Source organism: Salvelinus sp. IW2-2015, linkage group LG16 (assembly GCF_002910315.2).
Source record: "Salvelinus sp. IW2-2015 linkage group LG16, ASM291031v2, whole genome shotgun sequence".
Classification (NCBI taxonomy): Eukaryota; Metazoa; Chordata; class Actinopteri; order Salmoniformes; family Salmonidae; genus Salvelinus; species Salvelinus sp. IW2-2015.
The window spans coordinates 6,192,367-6,208,765 of NC_036856.1; the positions used below are offsets into that span (position 1 = coordinate 6,192,367).

Sequence of the window (16,399 nt, forward strand, 5' to 3'; positions counted from 1 at the left end):
AATACTTAAGAAAACAAATGAGTTGTACAAATATATTCCTGGGCAAAAGTTGCACTATTAAACTTTTTCTGAGGATAGAAGAGAAGAGAGACCCACTACAGAGACGAGGCCATTGGTTAACCAGTATTCGAAGTACTTGGTCATTGTCAGTCACTGATCTTCAGGGAAGGCTTTTACAGCCTTCATAGCCATAATGTGTTTTTAATGCAGACTGAAATGTGTCAACTAAACTTGTGTGTAAAAGGTTTTTGGAACGCTGTCAACCTTTGGGTCTTTTTAAAAGCTACAGTATTCAACGAAGGTTCAAATTGTCATTAACATTTCCACAGGTAATACCAGTTACTTAAAAAGTAATTTATTGGTATTTAATTTAACATAGATATAGTAACAAAATTCTAAAGCATACCAATTTCATTAGTTGTTTTTGACGGTAAAACTATTTACAAAGGTGTGTTCAAGTTTGATGATAGAAACTGTACAGTGTCATCTGTCCACAGGCGGTCAGAGGGACATGATCGGGTGGCGACAGGTGAGTGGTGGGTGTAGGAGTGTTTGTGCGCACATGTACGTATAGTGTGTAACCTTTCATGGGAACTGTCTTCATTGGCAACATCAGTGAAGATAACATTAGGTCATAATAACATGTCTTCTCTTCATAAATTGTGTTCCATAGTTAGTTTCCCAGTTTAAAGAAAAAAACTGTTAATGTGGGACCCCAACTGAGGAAATCATTGACCACGTCATTTCCCCAGGTTGTTGTGCGGAATAAAACTTAACGATCAGAAAATAAACATAACCAAAACATTCTTTGGAATCCATGGTAGTTTGTGCGGGATCTCATATTCATGCGTCTTGGGTGTTCTTTTCCGAAGATCCTAGGACTTCTTCATCTTGCCCGCATGGGCACTGCCATTTTTGTGGTGACTGGAACTGTTGCTGGTGCCATTGCTGGTACTGTTCTCATGGTATTTGCCATTGGCGACCAAGGTGGTCCCGTTGGCCTTGCCATTGAGGCTGGGCTTGGTATCCTGCTTGGGCAACCTCTTGCCCTTTACGTAAGCCTGGTACCAGAAGTTGGAGAAGAGCACAAAGAAGAAGGTGCCATACATCCAGATGAGGTGGATGAACAGGGGGACCTGGTAGTCACAGCTCTTCATGAAGTAATACTGGGTGGCGTGAAGGGACACCATCACAAACTGAACCTGTTGGATAGAGTTGGTGGAATGATGAGGAACCGATACATATATGGGGATGGATGTTCTGAAGTGGCACAGTGCTTGCACTGATGAACAATGGTATTTACCTCTTTAGTATTCTGCGTCTACAACAGTCCCCCAAAAAATCTAGTAAAAATAACCTTTTAGAGAAACAACTAAAAACTAAATGGCCATGAAGACCRGGCAATAGCAAACTACCGATAAGTACAAATCCATACTGGAAATGACAAAGCCKTATACATKCATTCAAACTAACAAAACATACCAGCTGGATGGCGGTCATGTACTTCTTCCACCAGAGGAACTTCTGGAATTGTGGTCCAGCCGCAGACAGGCCGTAGTAYGAGTACATGATGATGTGGACGATGGAATTCACCATGGCATGGAAAGAGCCCATTCCCCCTGTTGGTAAAACACACAGAATACTTCAAACCAACCCTGCCCACATTCCACTGGATCCTCCAACAAAATACCTGTCTACTAAGAGTTTCTTTAAATTCATGAATGAATGGGTGATGAGCAGTTTGTGGTCTGTATTAACAGCTAATACATGACAMTCGTTTATGTTGTTTCAGGATTCCTTCTGGGTTAAGCATGTAATCACGGGTAACACGAACACAATTTTTAGAAGGCATYAACTTTTGGACTACTACACTTTAATTGAAAAGGCTCAATTTCCTCCAATAGTTTGTCGACTTCAAGTGGAATTGTCTTCCCACCATTTCACACACCCAGTATTACAATATACAATTACATGACGATAAATGTTTTCTTTTTTTAAATGTCAAAAGTTTAACTAGTACTCCAGTTGACTGATAGAAGGCCAGGCAGTAGTGTGGACTGACCGGGAGCAAAGCTGACGCCCCACCACCAGGTCCAGGGCATGAAGGAGTGGTGGAAGACGTGCAGGAAGGTGATCTGGCCATGTTTCTTCCTCAGAACGAAGAACACCTGACCCAAAGAGAGGAACGTCAGATACAGCGATGATCACCTCAATGTCAACAGAGGGAGAGACTCCAAATCGAAGGGAAATAATCTGAAGTCTTACCGTGTCCAAGAGCTCAATGAATTTGGAGAACAAGAATAACCAGGCCACTCGAACCATCTAGTGAGGGGAACAGAACATAAAAAGGTGAGAATTTGGACAAAACAGCCTAGTCTAAAGATAGTATTGATACAATGGATCAGTAGGAATATTGTAAGAATGTTGACCTTGTCATGCATACTTTCTTTCAAAGAAGAGGCATCTCATGACCCTCACGGGGAACCCATGTGTGAAGCGAAGATTCAACACTTACTCTAAGGCCTTGGGGGCTGTCTGAGTAATCAATTGCGTCACATCTCCATGTGTATGTTGTGGCCCAGCCAGACATCAAGAACTAAGAACACAAGAGGACAAAATCAGTTTAGACATACTGTAGCTACCGGTAGTCAAACTAGATTGGTAGATTGGAAAGAACCCATATTGACACAAGCAAGTGTATATTGACTATATGGAAGTATATCGGTCATCTTTATGTAAATCTCAAATCTTATTTACCTCTTTGCATCCTGCCTATCTAGGCAATAGTAATTTAGCTAGTGTTCTAATTATCCAACACAATCTGGCCAAGGAGGCGAAAGACCCATTTAGATAGAGCTGCCACATACCAAACACCCAATATACTGCCAGGGAAAGATTAGCTCCAAGTGATGTTGCGATGCCTCTCAAAAGAACCAATCAAGAACCTGATCTTGGAGAGACAAGAGCTTTGCTTCACAGTGTCTCACCTCATAGACAATAAAGGTTGACATCGCCACCATGGTAAAGTTGTAGGCGATCATGGCCTCCTTGAGCTGGAAGGGCTTYCGGTTGGCCATGAAGCGAGGCCCAGCGACCAGCACGAAGAAGATGTAGGTCAGCAAGATGGCCGTCATGTTCACCGGACTCTGCATGAGTGGGTAGCCCCACAATCGCGGGTCTGAGAAACAGGACATTCTCAGAGTTGTGAATAACACACTACAAAACAGGTCTATGAGCAATATGTCAGTTACCGCTTTCAAAGTACACAACGCAGAGGTATAGTCAGGTAATTAACTATGTCAAAAAATACCTCACCTGTTCCCTTCAAGAGGAACTCGTAGACCTCCATGGCTCTAGCACCAATGTCCTGAAGCATTTTGACTAGCTTCCTTCCCCCTGTGGTATCACTACCCAATCACCTGTGGAAAAGCAAATAGATAAGTCATGATGTCATTTTAATAATAGCTACTACACTCAGCAAATACGTTATACTGTATATAGAGGTAAGTGTAATATGCTACTGCAATACCCTTATGTATTGACTTACAGTGCATTCCCGAAAGTATTCAGACTCCTTGACCTTTTCCACATTTTGTCATGTTACAGCCTTATTCTAAAACGRATTAAATAAATAAAAATGTCATCAATCWACACACAATACCCCATAATGACAGGTTTTTAGACATTTTTGCAAATGTATTAAAAATAAAAATCAGAAATAACTTATTTACATAAGTTTTCAGTCCCTTTGCTATGAGACTCGAAATTGAGCTCAGGTGCATCCTGTTTCCATTGATCATCCTTGAGGTGTGTTTACAACTTGATTGGAGACCACCTGTGGTCAATTATATTGATTGGACATGATTTAGAAAGGCACACACCAGTCTATATAATGACCCACAGTTGACAGTGCATGTCAGAGCAAAAACGAGCAAAAACCAAGCCATGAGGTTGAAGGAGCTCCAAGATAGGATTGTATCGAGGCACAGATCTGGGGAAGGGTACCAACACATTTTTACAGCATTGAAGGTCCGCAAGAACACAGTGGCCTCTATCATTCTTAAATGGAAGAAGTTTGGAACCACCAAGACTCTTCCTAGAGGTGGCCGCCTGGCCAAACTGAGCAATCGGGGGAGAAGGGCCTTGGTCAGGGAGGTGACCAGGAACCCAATGGTCAATRTGATAGAGCTACAGAGTTCCGCTGTGGAGATGGGAGAACATTCCAGAAGGACAACCATCTCTGCAGCACTCCACCAATCAGGCTTTTATGGTAGAGTGGCCAGACCGAAGCCACTCCTCAGTAAAAGGGACATGACAGCCCGCTTGGAGTTTGCCAAAAGGCATCTGAAGGACTCTCAGACCATCAGAAACAAGATTCTCTGCTCTGATGAAACCAAGATTGAACTCTTTGGCCTGAATGCCAAGCGTCACGTCTGGTGGAAACCTGGTACAATCCCTACAGTGAAGCATGGTGGTGGCAGCATCATGCTGTGGGGATGTTTTTCAGCAGCAGGGACTGGGAGACTAGTCAGGATCGAGGGAAAGATGAACAGAGCAAAGTACAGAGAAATCCTTGATGAAAACCTGCTCCAGAGTGCTCAGGACCTCAGACTGGGGCAGTGACCAACAGGACAGTGACCSTAAGCACACAGCCAAGACAACACAGGAGTGGCTTCGGGACAAGTTTCTGAATGTCATTGAGTGGCCCAGCCAGAGCCCAGACTTAAACCCAATCGAACATCTCTGGAGAAACCTGAAAATAACTGTGCAGCGACATCTACCAAACTACAAGTATTTTAATCAAACCTGACAGAGCTTGAGATCTGCAGAGAAGAATGGGAGAAACTCCCCAAATACAGGTGTGCCAAGCTTGTAGCTTCATAACCAAGAAGACTTGAGGCTGTAATCGCTCCCAAAGGTGCTTCAACAAAGTACTGAGTAAAGGGTCTGAATACTTATGTAAATGTGATATTTCCGTTTTTACTAACTAATTACTAAAAAACTGCTTTTGTTTTGTCATTATGGCTTATTGTTGAGACGAATAAAACTATTTCTTCCATTTTAGAATAAGGCTGTAAAAAGTCAAGGGGTCTGAATACTTTCCAAATGCACTGTATATGCTATGCAATTGCAATACCTTAATTTACTGACTTCACAATGTCATTACAGTGTCATTACCCAAACATCATTTATGGTATTAAACATATCAGGGCTGCCTGCATCAAATGAACATTTTTGTATTTCCCCAAAACCATCAATCCTTGTTACTCCCCAAAACCTAAAATACAATAGAACATCATAGCATGGCATTACTATGGCATCACTTTACAGCTGGTATTTTATTTGGTTTCCTGACATGAGAGAATGAGAAAGGAAATGTGTGCGCTGCAGTTGACAGTCCTTGTTCAGSAGCAGAGTGCTCTGCTTCTGAACAAGTATCACTGACCCAAACGGGTTGTCGTCAATGACCCAGCATTCCACACTCTGCCCCTCGCATCCCAGCATGCCTTGCCCCTGTCCCTGCCCCTCGGCAGACATGGCCTGACAGTAGAGGGGAGGGGCTACAGGAGACAGACGAGCATCTCCATCCCACAGCACAGAGGCAGCCCTCGCCTCAGTTTGGGACTGCCAAGTACAGGCACCAGGCCAAAACACAGAACAACGGCAAAACACAAACTCTGCCTCTCTGCTCTCCCCAAATGACCCCGGCCGTGAGAGAGAGAAGGCAAAGGCAACAGTCTTTGATGTTTAAATTTGTTCTAGACCGGTCTCAAGAGATCAAGGTGCAGACATAACTACACTGACTGAAGAAGGGAGATCAAACAGGCTTATTTGAAGACATGTTATCTCTGGAAACAAACAGCTTAACACAGGTGTGATGGTTTTACCTCAGGTTTATAAGGACAATTCGATTGAACTAAGTGACCTGCAACTTTTATCATCTACCAAACTACAAGTATTTTAATCAAACTAACAGTAACCATCTGATATTTGGATGAAAATGAAATATGTAGATAAAGGGAAAAAAGTAAAACTGTAAACATTTGTGTTAATCATTTCTTTTGTTGAAAACAAGGAATGTTTTTTCAAACATGAAGAGGTGTGTGTGTGTGTGTGTGTGTGAAGGTTGCTGACTTTCATAGAGAGTTTCATGTCTCACAGTTTTGACAAGCAGGTCTGAACCAATCATAGACATCGATGTTTCACAAGTTTAGACAGCACAGTATCTAGTGAGTACAGTACAGTACAGAAGGGTAAAGAAAAGTAGAGCGTATTCAGTACAGTAAAGTAGACTTTAGTTCAGTACTGTAGAGTATGGTTCAGTGCAGTAGAGTAGAGTAAAGTACAGCACAGTAGGGTAGAGCAGGGTTTCCAAACTGTTTCACTTGGGGCCCCCCTTCCAGCATTGGGGAAGATCCCGTGTTCACATTTTGTCATGTGGTGCAAAGAAAMTTTAGCKGTTTTTACGCTAATWTTCTTGCAATTCTTTACATTTTGTCATGTCAGAGACCTGGCCGGGTGGTGCCAGAATAACAACCTATCCCTCAACGTAACCAAGACTAAGGAGATGATTGTGGACTACAGGAAAAGGTGGACCGAGCACGCCRCCATTCTCATCGACGGGGCTGTAGTGGAGCAGGTTGAGAGCTTCAAGTTCCTTGGTGTTCACATCAACAACAAACTAGAATGTTCCAAACACACCGAGACAGTCGTGAAGAMGGCACGACAAAGCCTATTCCCCCTCAGGAAACTAAAAAGATTTGGCATGGGTCCTGAGATCCTCAAAAGGTTCTACAGCTGCAACATCGAGAGCATCCCGATTGGTTGCATCACTGCCTGGTACGGCAATTYCTCGGCCTCTGACCGCAAGGCACTACAGAGGGTAGTGCGTACGGCCCAGTACATCACTGGGGCAAAGCTGCCTGCCATCCAGGACCTCTACACCAGGCGGTGTCAGAGGAAGGCCCTAAAAAGGTTCAAAGACCCCAGCCACCCCAGTCACAGACTGCTCTCTCTACTACCGCATGGCAAGCGGTACCGGAGTGCCAAGTCTAGGACAAAAAGGCTTCTCAGCAGTTTTTACCCCCAAGTCATAAGACCCCTGAACAGGTAATGAAATGCCTACCCGGACTATTTGCATTGTGTGCCCCCCAACCCCTCTTTTTACGCTGCTGCTACTCTCTGTTTATCATATATGCATAGTCACTTTAACTATACATTCATGTACATACTACCTCAATCAGCCTGACTAACCGGTGTCTGTATGTAGCCTCGCTACTTTTATAGCCTTGCTACTGTATATAGCCTGTCTTTTTACTGTTGTTTTATTTCTTTACCTACCTATTGTTCATCTAATACCTTTCTTGCACTATTGGTTAGAGCCTGTAAGTAAGCATTTCACTGTAAGATCTACACCTGTTGTATTCGGCGCACGTGACAAATAAACTTTGATTTGATTTGATTTGATGTCTAATGTGTATACGTGTAACATTTGAGCGACTCAAAAACTAAATATCTATGGGGGTGGGGGGGGGAACGAAATAAAAAAACATTAGCTAACATTMGAAAGTTGATCTGGATATTTCTGACAAGTTATAAATAGCTCTTTAAGGTATGGAATGACTGACATGACAAGAGGAAAACTACCCAATTTAGAAATTGCACCTTGCGCATTCTACTATTACAACTTTAAAGACAGTTTAAAGCRGGACTGAATTCCTTTAAAAATATATGAATAATTTTTTTGGGGGGACCCCCTGCGCCACCCCTGCTGACTGTGTTGTATACTTAATTAAACTCTACTGTACAGTACTCTACTATACTGAATTAAACTGCACTTTACTCTAATATACTGTACTCTACTTTGCTCTACTGTACTGTACTCTACTGAATAAACTGTGCTGTACTGTGCTGTCCAAACTTGTGAAACATAGACGACTTTTCATTGTCATTTAGCTTACTGGGTACATTGTTACAATGGGGATGATTGTCAGATTGTGACAAGCAACCCTGACATCAATGCTAATTAAGATGCTAGTTACCACATGGCTTGACCTAGGAACTCACAAATAAGCTTGAAATGTAGCTCTCCCTTTCCACCTTTCAATAAAAGTAATTGTTTATGGATACTCCTATCGTACAACTATTTATGAAAGAAATAACAAGCATATGAATATATACTTTTCCCATGAGAAATACAAATATTGCTCTCACCTCAATGTTTTGTGATCCTGACCTTAATTGGCCACATGGATGACCTCTGCTATAGAGGACACATTATTATCTTGGAAATTATTACACAGGCCCCCAACAGCTGGGATGTGTGGGTGCGGTCCCATCTCACTACACTATGGAGCAATAGGGATCCATTGTTCAGTGCAACCTACACTGTGCTCTCCCTGCACTTGGAGTACAGTCTAGTCCACCCTAAAACAACACCATTAAAGGTAATGATACACTACGTCTACTAGAATGTGCAGTGGGAGAGTTTGAGGCCAAATGAGAGGGATATCAGGACCAAAAAAAGACAACATTGCAGGGAGTATAGAAAAGTGTCTTACCATACAGCAAAAAATACATATTACAGAATCGTCATGGAATGAATCAAACAGTAATGTCTGAGCATACAGAGAGCAGTATAGAAAACATTGTCAAAGTGTACACAGTTGAATCAGAGGGACCCTACATAAATACAACAATAGTCCAAGTGGAAGGTCTTCTCGCTCAGCTCCCATCCGCTGGTATGCTCACGGAAAGCCCTTTCAATAAACCAAACACTAGCCTGGAGGTCTTTAATGCAGCAAGAATGTCAAACAACAGTGGGGGACAACTTAAGGTAAGTGCTTTGTTGAGGGTGGCAAACACACAAACGTTTTTTTTTTTGGCGTGTACACGTCAACGGTTACCAGTTCATGCACTTCCACACCGTTTGAAACTTTGCACCAACATGATTCAMATTTATTCAAGTGGTGTAAATGACGACCTGTGACCTACTTAAATTGAACCTATGACAAACAAAAGTTTGTCAACARTAGCTTAAGGGAACTAGCTTACGTATGCACTATTCTGAAAGGTGCTGAATAGCAAGCCATTCCCGTTAATCTGTTTCAGCATCTGTACTCTATCATGAGGAAGATACAGTGTCTTGTTCTTTTCCTTTTGACAGTGATAACCCACTGGGCAAAAACTGGTTGAATCAACGTTGTTAACACGGCGTTTCAACAACAAAAAAATCCACGTGATGACATTGAATCAACACGGAAAACCGATTGGATTTCAAAAAAGTCATTGGCGTAAGGGGATTGTCTTTTTTTCAACCAACTTTTGACCTAAATCCAATGACATGGTGACATTTGTTTATTTCAGGTTGAATTCAAGTTAGTTGACAACTCAACCAAATGTAAATCAAAACTAGACGTTGAACTGACATCTGTGCCCAGTGGGAACGAACTTGAATTCCTGCAGCCAGCCATTTTCAGACCAACAGAGCTTTCTATAAAAGGTATGGACTGTAATCATCTGAACTGCAAACAAACCTGTATGCAAAGGTAACTGGCATTAGGTTATCTGCACTGTACATCTCTTGAACCCTGGTAAAGGTGAGGAGTACCAGTAACTGTAGCCACAAGGCATAGCAAATGCACACAGCGAAGAGGCAATGGAATGCCCCGTTTGCGAGATCCAATCTAGTGGCCAATGGCATCTGCACATTTTGTTCACCTGGATACCTTCAAGGACACAGATTAAAACGGCACGGCAGGGGATATCAGGTTAAACTCKTATTGTCTTGATTCCGTGTGTGATCATGACAGCATTCCTGAGCAATGTGAGTGGAAATCTGACACGTAGGCCTCTAAATGTTKATCCACATGTCACATTATGGATACACCACCTGGAAATGTCAAGGAAATTTACGCAACCAGCATTTACGCAACCACATTTTATTATGAGTTTCAGGCAGACAAGCGGAGCGTCATGGACGCCTACAGGTGAAATAGGGCAAAGTTCACAGTATGCAGGTCTACAGTGCATCGGCAGGCCTCGGAGCTTCCTGGCTGTTGAATGAATGCGCGCGTGTCGGTGTGATTGTCGTTTCCATTCCGATTCATATCAGAGACCAAACATTTCAGGAAGCTCTTACACGAATAGCTGTGGAGAACGAGGCGAGTCGGCATGAGCAACATATCTGTGGTGCCGGCACACATCGCAGTGCCTCTTAACTCATCTACCGTCTGTCTTGTTCTGAGGAGAAACACTTTCATATTAAGTAATCACGTGAACATTCTGACAACTGTTGGAAATCTATTGTAATAATCTATTGTTCCTTAAATCTCTAGACAGACTTGTGAGTTGTTAAAAATCTCACTGAATAGTTGGATCTAACTGAATGGAATTTACTGCCAGAGATCTGAGTACGGTGCACAGAGGAGCAGTTTGTATTGAGAGGCTTTCTAATAAGGATGTAACATTCTTCGCTGCGCATCGGTCCCCGATTCGAAATGTTTACGGTACAAGTGAATCGCCGGTTCACTCAATTCTTTTTCTCATATTACATTCTTTCTACCTTCTGAAAATATCTCTCGTCTTCTGTGACAACTGATGAATCCTCTCTGTCAGTGTCGAACTGAGTGTAACTGACAGTCATTCATCTACGAGTCATTTTTCATGCCGAACAACCCCAGGCAATATCAGTAGCCTAGTCAAATTGCGCACTGGGCACAAACTGATAGAATCCATGTTGTTTCAACGTAATTTGCCAAAGTATTGTGATGTGGAATCTAAGTGGAAAATACAATGTTTAAAAAAAAAAAAGTAATCAACGTAAACTGCTGTTTTGAGGGTGGAATTTCAACCGCATGATTATTTCAACTGGAGAGTTGATCTATCTACAGCTATTCATTTGGTCCCCCATCCAGGGTTTAAACTGAACCCAGTTTTGAGATGACCAATATGCTATCATGAGAATGATTGAGAGAGCTCTTAATAACTAAATAGATTCACTGTTGCTAGTAGAGTCACTCCAAAAGGTAGGTTTAACAGAGAAAATGAAATGTAACCATARTTTGGTTATCAATGATGAAATGTAACCATACTTTGGTCATCAATGATACTATTTGGGATTATACAGCTTTTGTTTCAATTCAACCCAGGATTCAACTGAAAATAGACAATACATATAGGCCTAGGGTTTCAAGCTTTGGATGATTTCAAATGTAATCTTCAAGTTAATCATTAATATGTTTGATTCATGTCTCCATCTCATCTACAAATCAAAGTTCAAAAATACGACAAAAATCAAACCAAACATGCATTTTACTTAAAGTTTGAGTCCTATTCTTGAACTTTGATTCTTGGTTGACATATCAATTATTAATTTGTAGACAAACTGGAATTAAAGCCAGACTAAGTCAGTGGCACAAAACAGACGTCCTTCTCAAATGTTGATATTTGGTTGCGCTGACAACCAACCACAATTCAATATCACTTTTGCAATACAATAAATAGCCTATTAACTTAACAAATTATATGGTGGATTCACGTCTCCAACTAAACCAAAAATAAAAGTTCAAGAGTAGGATTAAGTCAGTGGCTCAGATTAAACTATCCAAGCATTAGATATCCTTTAAATGTTGATATTTGGTTGCATTGTCAACCAAACACAATTACTTTTGTGATACAGTGAATAGCTTAAAAAAAAAAGGGTATCTTACAAAGTAATGTCATAGAACTTAAAATGAGTAACACATCCATGGCCACATTTTGAGGTTAGCCTACAGTAACTATGAACGTCTTCCTATGTAATCATAGAAAGCGTGCATGTTCAAGATAGCATGCAAAGGTCGCAGGTCGGTGGAGATCTTCACAATTGCTTTAATATTGATCACTTGCACTATGCTGCCATCCAGGTCATTTGTTTCTGCTATTTGATGAAGTACAGTGATATCACATTAAGTTGTTGTATAAATACAAAATATCTGACATTGTATTCCCATTTAAACTTTGTTGTGTTTTTAAATGGTTGAAAGAGTGGCGATAACACATTTAGATGAACACTAAACCAATAATCAGACATTGTTTTTACAATGGAATTTGTCTGTGCTTTTAGATGGTTGAAAACATAGCGATAACACACCAGGAATTCAATTTGACTGGGTGAATAAAGGTTGAAATCTCATTGATCWACGTCCCAACCAAATATTACCCAGATTTCCACGTTGAAATGATGTGGTGTTCCCAGTAGACGACTTCGGGCGCTGACAAATGCGAGGTAGGCGGCCTTTTCCTGATCTTGCACAWCCGCGTGACAKCTTCAGCATTCAAATGCTAAAATGGCTTGGGCGATATTAGGCTTTACTAGTTGAGTGACAACCTATGTAATTTGCTAGGTTATTGTTATCTGTGTGCTGTTGAAAATMGTGTTTTACTGGAATGAAAGTGAGCTACCAGAGACACAACTCTCATATGTCTATACAGTGCATTCAGAAGGCATTAACSACAACCCTTTACTTTTCCCACATTTTGTTGTGTTACAAAGTGGGATTGAAATGTATTCAATTGTCAGCGATCTACACAAAAAACTCTGTAATGTCATAGTGGAAGAAAATGCCTAACACTTGTAAAAAAAAAAAGAAAGGAAAAAAATAAATATATCTTGATTAGATAAGTATTCAACCACCGGAGTCAATACATGTTAGAATCACCTTTTGCATTGATTACAGCTGTGAGTCTTTCTGGGTAAATTGGTTGTTGATCATTGCTAGACAGTCAATTGTCACGATCGTCGTAAGGATTGGAAGGTGCAGCGTGGTAGGCGTACATTTAATTTAATTTAAATGAACACCGAACAAAATACTGAACGAACCGTGACGCTACTGGTGTGCACACAGGCAACTAACTGTAGACAAGATCCCACAACACACAATGAGGAAATGGCTGCCTAAATATGATCACCAATCAGAGACAACGATAAACAGCTGTCTCTGATTGGAAACCATACCAGGCCAACATAAACCATTAATCCCCTASATGACCCATCCTAGTCACTATCACGCCCCAACCAACAGAGAATAAACAGCTCTCTATGGTCAGGGCGTGACATCAATTTAAAGTATTGCCGTAGATTTTAAAGGATTTTTAAAGGAAAACTCCACCCCAAAAATTGTATTTTGGCATTTGTTTAATTTGCCCATTGTTGACCTAGCCCAAAATGTATTGCTTGTCAGCAATCAAGTTTCCAGATATGTAACTTTCAAAATACAGAAATCATCCCTGTATGATGCATTTTGCATCATATGATGCAAAATGCATCATACGGGATGATTTCTGTACATTTCTACTKCTGAACTTATTTAGGCTTGCCTTAACAAATGTGTTGAACACCTGTTGACTATAGATATTTCAGCTTTTKATTTTTAATTGATTTGTAAAAATTTCTAAGAACATTATTCCGCTTTGATATTATGGGGTATTGTGGGTAGGCCAGTGACAAAAAAAATCACATAATCCGTTTTAAATGAATGCTGTAACACAACTAAATGCGGAAAAATTCAGGGGTTTGAATGCTTTCTGAAGGCACTGTACCTGCTGAATGAATTTGATTTAGATTGTTCAGATTCACCATCAGCAATACTTTTGGTTTTGCTTTAAACAATCAGTGCATATGGTCCTTTTTAGATACACAGGGTGAAGTTTATAATTTCATAACAAGGACAGCAATCACTTTTGCGAGAAGCACTGCATGGCCAAAGCAAGAGGAGAAGAGAAAATCACTCTTTGATTTTGAGATTGGGGTGAAATCCAAAGTTGTGCTTATACATTCACTGGCTATGTCATAGCTRATTTATAAATGATAAATATTGATACATTACTAGCTCAAACACTTAATCTACAAAAATTACAAGTTCATTCGTGGGTGATGGTTAGGCTTGGGGGATATATACCGTATAGCGAGGTATTTCGAAGTACAGACGGCAGGATTAACTATAAATAAAGTATAACTATAAGAAAACGAAGATGTGGATATATTATATCCAGCTCAGGACTCCAGCTATGCATTTGGTTTGCTAATACACGCACACACACACACACAGAGAGAGAGAAGTCAGCTCAGACAGATCCAGCTCATGAGCTCCATCAGCAGCAGATTTTAATTTAGAATGGAAAATGAATGAGTTTATGCACATCGAATCGTATCGCAGCAGTTGAGCCGAGATAACTGGGACGCTAATCGCATTTGTTTGATTCATTATAAAACAATTTTGTGGGATAACAGTAGTCCTTCAGTTATAATCTGACAGCGTCATCACTTCAATCTGGCCATCTCTACCGAATGCCTCAAGACGTACCAATCACATGAGCTCACTACAAAACTCCTGAGCTTTGAAACGCCACTTAAGACTCCCCACTGACAATGTAACAAAGCTCTCTGAATGTTGCTGTAAAGACTTCCAGGAGAATTTCCTCAATGTGTTGGGACTGCTAAGTCAGCAATAGTTGTTTTGTTGTGACTGCTAGGTCAGCAATAGTCATTGTAATGGCGCTTGTAATGACGTTTAGGCTACTGATGTTTTCATCTTGCTGACCGTGCGTCTTAGTGGTGGGGGTATTCATTTTTATTTTGTTTAAAAAGAATCTTATACCGGGTTCCAACACCAATGCTTTCTGTTTCATAGCTGTAACAAAGGCACTCCACGAATACAATTTATTGAATACTTGTTTGTTTTTTAATTTTCATAAATCCACATAAGAGGTGGAGTGAAAACAACATGCCCCCCCCCCCTATGGTAATCAAATGACCATCCAACAGATTCGATCACCTTAACCAGAGGGTCACAAAGTCCATGTGCTACACTACCTCAATTCCATGAAGGAAACACCACATAGGCCTAGCTAACCAGCTAACCTTACTGTAAACAAATAGACAAATGTAGCCAATTGATTTACCCATTTTTGGGGTATTTAGAGACTGCCTGCTCCAGAATGGATGGAGGAGATACTTCCACGAAGCTATCAACCTCGACCTATCATGTGATGATGAGCCATCTCGAAACCTTGGCCAGACGCTATTCTCAGTGACTTCACTATTGACATTGAGAACCCAGAGGAGAGGCAGAGGAGAGGGGGGAAAAACATCCACAGGGAGAGGGAGTCAAGGAGGAGGCCATTAGAACAAACACACAGTGCAGCATCTGTTTAACAGGAGTGTCTGCAGGGCTGCTAAACCTACTGTACACACACACCGGGTTTTCTACCTCTGCACACACACACACACACACACACATAACGTCCAAACAATCTGTGTGTCTGTGTGTTTACCCCAGCCTGTTAAGACACAGAACAGAGCTATTCCCTGAGGTGATACAAGACCTAAAACCAACTTAGGGACACAAACCCGACCGGTAAAAACCATTGGCTCAACAAGTGGGCCAAAATTTGACAAAGGGAAAGAGGGGTTAGGGTTAGTTTCCTGGGTTCTCCATCTTGTGCTAAGTGGGTGGACTTACCTCGTCGTTGCTGTGGTAAACTTCCTGTTCTCCTCAGAGCGGGCTAATGGATGCCAGTGTGGACGCCAAGTCCTGTTCACCGCAGAGGACAGCTTGCTAGCTCTCCCTGTCCTGATGGAGAGAAGGGCCAGGACAGCAGTCGAGGGAGAGATATGGAGAGAGAGGGAGGGACAAAGAGAAAGYGAGGAGGGAGAGGGAGTGAGTTAGAGAGAGAGCAAACTGACAAAGTGTGACTGGTACTGCTGCCCTCCAAGTCCCCACCCTCCCTGACTCATAAACACAGTGGATGAATAACTAGTTCAGAAAAAGAGAGCAAGGCATAAAGAGAGGGAGCGCAAGGGAGGGAGAGAGAGAGGGAGGGAGGGAGGGAGCAGTGTATATGTGTCAGTGAGATTGCAAGCCAGGCAAGTAAGAAAGTAAAAGCAAGAGGGAGCTGGCCTTCTATTTCAACCTGAGGTGTGAAAAATASAAAAAAAGGTGCCCTGGTCTGGCTGGAGTTGCCCCATCCCCCTCCTCTCTCCCCCCATTCCTCTCACAGAGGTAAACACAGCAGAATATGGTATCCTCCTGCGGCTGGTTTCTCTCCCAGGGGGCGGGCTGATAATATAATTCTCAGGCACAGCAGCAGAGAAATCACTGGCGACTCTGTTATCATGAAGGGGGCCATTGTTGCGCCGCTAGCGTCTCTGTCCCCCAGCCAACACAAAGAAAGCGAAGCTAACATCCATTTCACCCTCCATCTGGACTGGAAGTCGAAGTCTTTACTCAAATAAACATGTACAACCCCACAATGACACCTACAAAACAGTCATGAGATTTCTAAATGTAATTGKATTTTTTATTTCTCATCAAACAACATGGAGCACTTCCCCTAGTCTAGAGACTGTGACATTCAG

The 16,399-nt window shown here is 41.6% G+C and overlaps 1 protein-coding gene across 1 annotated transcript; it reads right to left on the reverse strand.

Moving 5' to 3' along the window:
• Positions 1 to 451: 451 nt before the first annotated feature.
• LOC111976123 (very long chain fatty acid elongase 1-like) lies at positions 452 to 15,756 on the reverse strand. Its single transcript, XM_024004879.2, has 8 exons — positions 15,504 to 15,756; positions 3,316 to 3,419; positions 2,988 to 3,178; positions 2,516 to 2,596; positions 2,266 to 2,322; positions 2,063 to 2,168; positions 1,483 to 1,619; positions 452 to 1,202 (listed from the first exon to the last, which is right to left on the reverse strand). The coding sequence occupies exons 2-8, from the start codon at positions 3,374 to 3,376 to the stop codon at positions 876 to 878; spliced, it is 960 nt and encodes a 319-aa protein (XP_023860647.1). The 5' UTR covers positions 3,377 to 3,419; positions 15,504 to 15,756; the 3' UTR covers positions 452 to 875.
• Between the last annotated feature and the right edge of the window lie 643 nt (positions 15,757 to 16,399).